Raw genomic sequence first — 8,519 nt, forward strand, 5'->3', positions numbered from 1 at the left:
TCCATTCCTGACTCCATTGTGTCAGGAGGTTTCTAAGGGATCAACTCAATAAAAACTGCAGGAAAAACTCAATAAAGTCATTGATTTTTGCACTCGAAGCTAAATGTGGAAAAAATTTGACAGTTCTTTTTTTTATTAGTACCACAAACCCAGCTGATCCACTAATGAAGCGATAAAAACTTCGGAAAAGATTAATTTTATTATGAATTCTTTTTCGGGGTATTCAAGAAAAATCTGTCGTACCTGCCTCGAGGAAAATGGAAAATTCCGTTCGATTTTCACCAAGAGTAATCGTCTGGGAATATCTGCTGAAGAAATGCTTCAATCTTTTTCAAACGTAAAAGTGAGTATTTTTTTGATTTGTTTTTCATTGCAATTTTTAACATTGTTTATTTATTAAACTTAATTTAAAGGTGATAAAGGATGATAAACTTCCTGGATTTATTTGCTATAATTGCTTGCACAGACTAGAAAATGCATATAAATTCAAAATAGTCTGTGAATCCTCTGATTACTATTTGAGGGAGTGTCTTCTGAGGAATATCGACATCTCTTCCAGATCCGGGAAGGTAAGGAAGAAGACTCCAGATGACAATGTGAATAACGACCAAAAGATTGGTCAGGAAAAAGTTTATAAATCTGCGGAACCAAAAGTTCCACCAACAAAAAGGGATTCCTATTCGATTGCTAGTCTTGTGCCAGAATTCGATGAGAGCAGCAGGAAGGATGGGGAAAAAGGGAAAAAACGGAAAGTAAAGGAGCCACAGAAGTGTTTCAAATGTGGGAAGACTTTCCAGTACCGGGGTTACTTGACAACCCATCTACGCACCCACACAGGAGTCAAACCCTTTGAATGCCCGGTAAGATGTTTTTTTTACAATCTTAAATGAAGCTAATCAATTTGAATCTTTTTTAAGGTTTGCAAGAAAAAGTTTGCCCAAGCTGGAAACGTTCATCTTCATCTAAGGACTCATAGTCGCGAACGAAGATATCAATGTGAGATATGTAGCAAAATGTTTACAACATCGAGCAATCTCTATGCTCATCACAGAACTCACTCCATCGAGAGAAATTTCATCTGCAGCATCTGTTCGAAAGCCTTCAAGACTTCGGGAGAGCTTGCAAGTCATGCAGGTACTCACAGTGGACTTAAGAGTCATGTTTGCAAGGTCTGCGGTAAAGCATTCTATAAAACATCCTATTTGAATCTCCACATCAGAACTGTACATGTGGGCGAGAAGAGGCACAGGTGCACGGACTGCGGTAAGGAATTCTCAAGTCGTTCCAATCTTACGTGTCACTTTCGTATTCACACGGGTGAAAAGCCTTTCGCATGCAAATTCTGTGGTGATAAATTTAATCAATCATCTGCTCTTATGCGACACGCTAGGCAGCACACGGGTGGGAAGAAAATCTCCCCGAAGGATGCTGCGGCAAAGTCAGAACAATCTCAGAATGTTCGTAAAGTTGGGAATTTCTCAGAATCTGAAGAAATCCCACAAAATCCCATGGCTGTCCCAGCTGTAACGTACTCCTCGTATTATCTAAAATTCCATGATCCCCAGGAAGCACCACCGGGAATTATTGTCTGTGATCAACCACCACCGGAAAGTAGTTATGATTTCACAAAACCACCCACAATTGATTACATCAAAACGTACTCTACATATCCCTTTAATTCTTTAACACACTAAACAGAATTATAAAGAACTCTGTGTTGGACCAAACTGTTCTGCTGCTAATCCCATAGCTTCACTGGCCATTGGTACCAGAACTTCCGTAGCAGCTGAAATACAAAATTTCAAACATAGTTTTCGTTCGAATCCTGAAAAAAGTGTTGTGGATTGAATAACTTACTTATTTGCCCATATTTCATTCCTAGCTGCATCCAAGGTTCCATTTGGGACATATCTTGCCTCTTAATCCTTGGTCCTTTATCAGTAGGTTGTAAATGCCCATTTTTACTAAATAAAATGAGGCAAATTATCATCAAAAGCACCCTCATCGCTTTATTAGTCCAACAGCACTGTCTCACCCACTGATGTACACCTATCTTCACCTGTAGAACTTTTTATAGACCTACAAAAGTTACCCATGCCCCACTCCAGAGGTAAATCAGAGACCGTGGTCTGAATTAGTAGAAATTGATAGAGAACACCAAACATTTAGCATAAAAAACCTCATTTAGAATATATACTGACAAAGTATTGATAATATTATTGCAATTCGTACATTTTTATTATTCAATTCCGAGACAATTTTCATTGTAAAGCCTCTATCTAAAGGAAGTGCTTCCGGAATGCAATTTTATTACAAGTTACACCTTTATTACAGTTTTTTATTCTCATTCAGTTTATATCATAGTTTTCTCTTCGATTTAGTTACTCTCAGGGGAGATTTTGGGAGAGAGAGATTAAAGCGAAAAAAGGGTTCTTATATATTTAATTACTAAGTTGCACGTAAATATATCTTGTGACTTTGAGTATGCAATCCTTAAATATATCATTAACAGTTTTGTCTCATTACTCATTTTTTTATAATACATATTTTGTTAACTAATGAAATATACGCGTTTTAAATATTACACAATTTTAACGACAGAATTATTATTTTTTAAATGAATGAAACAGTGGTTGGCACAAGAATCGACACATTCAAGAGATTTTTATGTTTTTGCAAGAAACTTTTACTATTAAAAAAAATACATAAATCGAATTTAATGTTCCGTGAATAGACTATTTCATTCATTTTGTATTCAATTCTACAAAATTAAAGGTCTTTGGCGCATTTGTAAAGCATTAAGAGTGAATTAAAGCTTTAAGAGCTAGAAAAACTAAAAAGCTGTGTCTGAAAGAAACACAGCTAAAATATTGATACAGTCAGGTATTAGTTAACGTCGCATAGGATGTACTCTTCTCACCCATTAATAATAATGAGTGGAAAGAGTATATCCCATGCGACGTTAACTAATACCTGACTGTAATAAAAAAATTTCCTAATACTTTTCGCGATTATTATTAGTTTTTGTAACTATTTTATACAATTTTACTTCGCTTAAGGTCAAGCAACTAATTCAACTAATTCTTATTGGAATAACTGACAAAATGCAATCTAAAGGGTTTCAAATCCTATTAATTTCGATAATATTGTGTTATTTTTGTTACAAAAATTTAGGATATCTTTCATGATTAATCTTCTAAAATCAAAAGATGTAAAAGTGTCCACTTTCTTGTGCCATTCACTGTGTCGTTTATAGAAAAATTCGTTATATAAGAAAGGAAATTTGGAGGAAGAAACTGAGCCGACGGAGCTGCTGGAGGAGAAAAGTAGGTATACACATAAAAAATGTCCCGGATCACCAGAGAGATTAGATACTGAGTTTCAAAGATATTATGGCGGGGGTAGGGCGAAAAGTGGCTACATTGTCACATTGATACAGTTTATAATATAATATAATTAAAAAATGTTGAACAGCAAAATTTGAGGCTTGGCCCGGGATAGGTGATTGGGAACGGAAGGGTGCCGCGGGGGGGGGGGGGGGGGTAAACGGGGGAAGGAGTCCTTAAACGTTCTGCTCCTCTTCGTCGTGCTCATCGAGGAGGGGACTATCCTCGGTAAGATGATTTGTCGTTGGTAGGGAAGCACCCGGGGTCGTAGGAGCTGATCGCGACACCCAGCCCCTTTTTCCCGTATACGGATACCCCTTGCTGAGTATGAGGAAGCTTGTTGGGCGCTGATTCGTTGGACTGCGCTGGTTTTCCTTCACGGACGAGAAGGGTATATACGCAGATTTCGTAGACTTACCAAAGAGACTACGTCGTGGGACCACAGTGTACGTTTCCGGGGTCACTCCATTTTCCACATTTCCTGAATTACGCGATGATCCACCCTGACGATCCTCTCTTGCACCATCGTCGTGTCCTTCAATCCCAATCGTTGTACTCTGGAGTTGTTTTATCTGCTCCAGTAGTTCTCGCACTTCATCCGTCGGGCTAATGGCTTGTGGTGGTGACATCGGACTCTCGATGTTCGTTAGACTCGACACGGCAGAGTCCATGTTGGAGTTGACAAATGTCCTCAAACCCTCATAGTGCTCAGATCTTGTCTCCAGTGCACTTGGGGATTTCTCTCTTGGTGTCAATGGGAACTTTCCTGCACCAGGTGAATGCTGCTTCTGCAGAATATGGCAACATTTCTCAAGATTTCGTCTCAGGGCATTCAGATCTTCATAGTTTTGATGAAAATTCTCTACTGATCCCGTAGCAGGTGCAGTTTGTCCTAAAATTATTTATTTACTTTTATTGAACATAAATAACTTTCTTTAACGGTGAATGGGGTAAATTGATGAAGAAAGAATTTCCTCAAAAAAAAATCATTTTTAAACTCCCACCCCCTTATTGCGAAGTTTTTTTTTTACACTGCTGTACGTGACTTATTCCAAATGTAAGGAATTTCATCCACATGTGTACCTACTCATATATATTTATATTAAATAACGATGCAAATATTTGAAAAGAATTTTGTGATTACGATGACTCACCGCACACAATTCATTCATGATTAAATGGACTTTTTCATGGTCGGACTTTTTCAATAAGTTAATGGAATTTTTGGATTATTAAAATTGGTGTGAGAGCGACCTTACCTGTGGGGCTACAGAGAATGTTGTTGCTGACCGCACTAGCGGCATTCGATGCTAAATTTTGACCAGCTTCCTGGATGTGGTGTTCACTCTGCGAAATATTGAGCGTTACTGTACCGGGCGAGGGTTCTTGTTGCGATCCACTCGATAGGTAGGGAAAGTTGGTGCTATCGGAGAAACGCAGGCACGGTGTAGATCCGTCCTCGCTAGCTACACTTCCCGTTCCTGGCAAGGCGGCACAACTCATGGCACCGGGTACAGAATTAGCGGGCCTGAGGTAGTGCGGATCCACCGCAAATGTGGCGTGCTGGGAGGCAGAGCGTGGGAATGATCTGTTGATGGAGATTGTGGTTGTGGCATCGGGACTCGCGGCACGTGAATATGGTGGCGGTACGAGACTATTTGCCTCATTGACGGTGCATATGAAGCTAGAGCTGAGCGAATCCACTGTACTCGTGGCGGAGATACTGCCCAGAGGTCTCACGATGTAGTTGCGAAAGTACTGCACCATGAGGTAGTTGGCGCCATTCTTGCCACTGTCGCCGTTGCAGGAGAACACCAGGGGATACAGGTCAGGCTTAGATGTGACTTCTGTGTATGGCGGCGGTGCATGATGGAAGGAACTGCAGCGGCTATACTGTGGCGGAGCGTAGCACGAGCCTGCAGAATCACCTTTGCAATGAACATAAAGGAATATTTCATAAATTTTTCATGATTTGATTTTGGTTTTTTATCAGGAAGTTGCAGGAATAACCTTGAGACAACCTTGCATACGTACTACCCTGGCGTCTCTGTCTAAGAAATTGATTCAATTAAGTTGATATGCTAATTTATGTTGCATTGATTTACATGCCAAATCTTGCACATAGCTTATACAGGATGAGAAACATACAATGCGCTCTCGGACACGCATGATTGTTCATTCATTGTCCATTAAATATATTTTTGCAATGGTGGTGGTTAAATCATTTTCAATTAATAATGCAATTTTGTCCTCTATATTGGATTATTTAAAAATTCTATAAAATATGGATTGTTGAAGGTTCCAACAACCCTCCATTTAGAGGCTTATGCTTGAGACTCAAATCAAAAGCTCTTTCATTACTTCTATTCGCCACATAAAGAAGCTAGCAATTACAGAGAGGATTATATGATAATACCAAGAATACCAGGAACATATGCTTGAGGTTGTATTAGCATGTGGCATACATTGGTGTGATTAAATAAATCAGAAAGTGATGTTGACTAAAATACCTTCCGAATGTGTGCTGTGACCTGCCCCTGGGACGCCCCATCCGCACAACTGTCGGCGTTTCTTCCAGAGCGAACAAGCGCACAGTAGTGCCAGGATGATGGCCAAAACGAGACACCAGAAGTACCAGTGATTGATGAAGAAAAGATTCAGAACATGATCCGCCGCCGGAGGAACCGTACGTGGAGGGCTCGGCGGGGCATACAGATAGCAACAACCCTGGGCACAGCATTCTTTGGGGGCAGAGCACCGATGTCCACCTTCACAGTAGCGCCCAGACACCTAAGGTAAATCTCGCGTAAATGTCAAGGAGACAATTTTGGATGCATCACCGAAGGTCCTTTTTCGGGTAACAACACTTACAATATCAGCAATTGCAACAGCTCCCAGTGCTGTACTTGTGGCAATCAGGTGTCGAGAAGGAAACATTTCACGAGTGTCGAGATGCCACTCGTCCAGCTCAACATTCTCTGCCACACAGTCTCACTTTATTTGAGTCCGTGTGCTTTCTTTTGGAGTCCTCACAAATGGAAACCTTGGAAAATCACACCACAAATACCCCCAGACCAGCACAATTGTACTCCCTAAGCACTTGAGACTATCATACGGATGGTCTTTGAAGTTTTTCACTAAAGATTTTTGCAATTTTACCTTCTGTATTCGTTTTTGCTTTCTTCTCGTTTCAATTCTCCCTTCGACTATGACTTTTCGTCTTCTAGGAGGGGTGTTGGACAATAGAAAAAAGTAGATGGTCAGGAGTCTGCGCAAACTCCTCGACGGTCGATAGAGAACACGTTCAATATAGTAGGTACACAAGGCATTGTTCGCTGAGGGAAAATATCCAACACATAACATCTCCTTCCTGTACACAATTTATTTGTCATACTCCTCATACTCTTCCAATGTCAATTCAGCTAGCTTCTTCCGTTCACGTCGTCTATTGCGACCTTTCGCTTTAGGCTGCTCTTCTGGCTGTGGAATTTCTACCTCATCAGGTTCCTCTGGAATTTCTTCAGGTGTTGCCGCGGGCTCCTCTTCAGCTGCATCCTTCTCGTCAGATGGGGCAACTTCTTCGCGCTGCTTCTTCACCAAATCCACGAGGTACTTATATCGTGCCATGCACTCCTCACGACTCTTGTCTTGGACACAATTGGCTATTTTCTGCCAACGATCCCCTGCTCCGCCCTTAGGATACTTCACAATTGCCGCCTCAAGTGCCTGTTGTTGCTGCTGTGACCAGTTGGTGACAGGAATGATCAATTGATTTCCATCCTGTGTCTTTTGTTTGCCTTTCTTTTGCACAGTTTCCTCAATTTCGGTAACATTAGATGTTTTTAGGGGATTATCCTTGAGTTTTGCCGCCATAAAGGTCACCTCAGGGACTGATCGATTCATTGCATTAGCTATCGTTTCCCAGCGATCAGTGGTGCCACCAGGATATTTTTTCACCAATCTTACAAGCTCATTCAGATCGTCATCTGTCCACAAACCACCAGATATGGGAGCCTAAAAATAGCCAAGTAAAATCAATTTTCCTCCTTTTAACACATTAGGAGTTTTCTGTTTTACCTGAGAGTGATGAACAGGACGTACAAGACCATCAGATGTGCCTTTAGACATAACATTGGTGTATCCTGAGAGTTCCTCATCTGTTTTCTCTGGCACAACAAATGCCTTTCGCTTTCTTAATCCTTTGGCTTCTTCCTTTTGCTTTTGAATCTTTTCTACCATTTCTTGCTGTCGCTTCTCCTCTTCCTGTTGTCGTTCCTCATCCTCAAGTTGCTGCTGCTTCACTTCTCTGTACTCCCGATACGTATCACGACATCTTCTCGGAAAGCGCCAAATGAACAGGGGAATTTGGAAGGGCAGTGTTTGGAAAATGCTCGGCTTTGGGATTTCCTCCAGTATCCTATCCATATCAATTGTGCCTTTTTGTTTCTTCTGGATTTTCTTTATCTTACTGCCCAAAATTTGCTCAGCTGTGTACTTTTTCTCAAAATAGACAGCCCAGGAGATTAGGTACTGTCCAATGGTGATGATGAGTGAGAGAATAGACACCATCTCCGCGATGCCCATCTTCCGGAAGCGACGATAGTAGTACAGTCCTGATTTCCAGTTGGGCAAGCCATTCTTGAGGACATTGTCATATTTTTCTCGTTTTTCTGTATCTTTGAGTACTTCGTAGACAGCGACAAGATTCCGGAACTTTTCATTTGCATCCTCTGCGGTAGTCTTGTCCGGATGGTGGATCACAGATAACGTTCGGAAAGCACGTTTTACCTCGGCCGTCGTGGCATTCTAATTACACATGAATGAGAATGAATAATTAAGATCCTGACCAAAGGTTGATGACCAGTTTTATCTCTAAAAAATACTCACCTGGTTTATTCCAAGAAGAGAGTAGAAATTCTCATTAATATCTTCAACGAGATCAAATATTTCAAAGTCCACGTTATCCCAGGCCCTTGAACTACCTATTAGCACTGCTAAAACTAGGAAAATTGTGCTTTTCATCCTTTTTTTATTAAAATTAAATAAATATAATAAAGCACGTAAGCAATTCTAACCTAAATACTTTTTTTACAAAACAAAACACTGCGCCGAAAATTTTCGGCGTTACGTGAC

General features: G+C 40.7%; 3 protein-coding genes across 3 annotated transcripts; 1 reads left to right on the forward strand and 2 right to left on the reverse strand.

The window, feature by feature from the left end:
• The first annotated feature begins 36 nt into the window (after positions 1-36).
• On the forward strand, positions 37-2,595 carry LOC129790078 (zinc finger protein 79-like). Its single transcript, XM_055827289.1, has 3 exons — positions 37-343; positions 414-860; positions 918-2,595. Exons 1-3 carry the CDS (start codon positions 203-205, stop codon positions 1,692-1,694), a joined length of 1,365 nt encoding a protein of 454 aa, XP_055683264.1. The 5' UTR covers positions 37-202; the 3' UTR covers positions 1,695-2,595.
• Positions 2,215-6,720, reverse strand: LOC129790075 (uncharacterized). Its single transcript, XM_055827287.1, has 4 exons — positions 6,258-6,720; positions 5,897-6,176; positions 4,646-5,314; positions 2,215-4,278 (listed from the first exon to the last, which is right to left on the reverse strand). The coding sequence occupies exons 1-4, from the start codon at positions 6,321-6,323 to the stop codon at positions 3,563-3,565; spliced, it is 1,731 nt and encodes a 576-aa protein (XP_055683262.1). The 5' UTR covers positions 6,324-6,720; the 3' UTR covers positions 2,215-3,562.
• Positions 6,721-6,750: 30 nt separating this feature from the next.
• LOC129790076 (dnaJ homolog subfamily C member 1) lies at positions 6,751-8,516 on the reverse strand. The gene is made up of 3 exons (XM_055827288.1): positions 8,274-8,516; positions 7,464-8,192; positions 6,751-7,400 (listed from the first exon to the last, which is right to left on the reverse strand). The coding sequence occupies exons 1-3, from the start codon at positions 8,406-8,408 to the stop codon at positions 6,768-6,770; spliced, it is 1,497 nt and encodes a 498-aa protein (XP_055683263.1). The 5' UTR covers positions 8,409-8,516; the 3' UTR covers positions 6,751-6,767.
• Positions 8,517-8,519: the final 3 nt, after the last annotated feature.

This window comes from Lutzomyia longipalpis, chromosome 2 (genome assembly GCF_024334085.1).
Source record: "Lutzomyia longipalpis isolate SR_M1_2022 chromosome 2, ASM2433408v1".
NCBI lineage: Eukaryota > Metazoa > Arthropoda > Insecta > Diptera > Psychodidae > Lutzomyia > Lutzomyia longipalpis.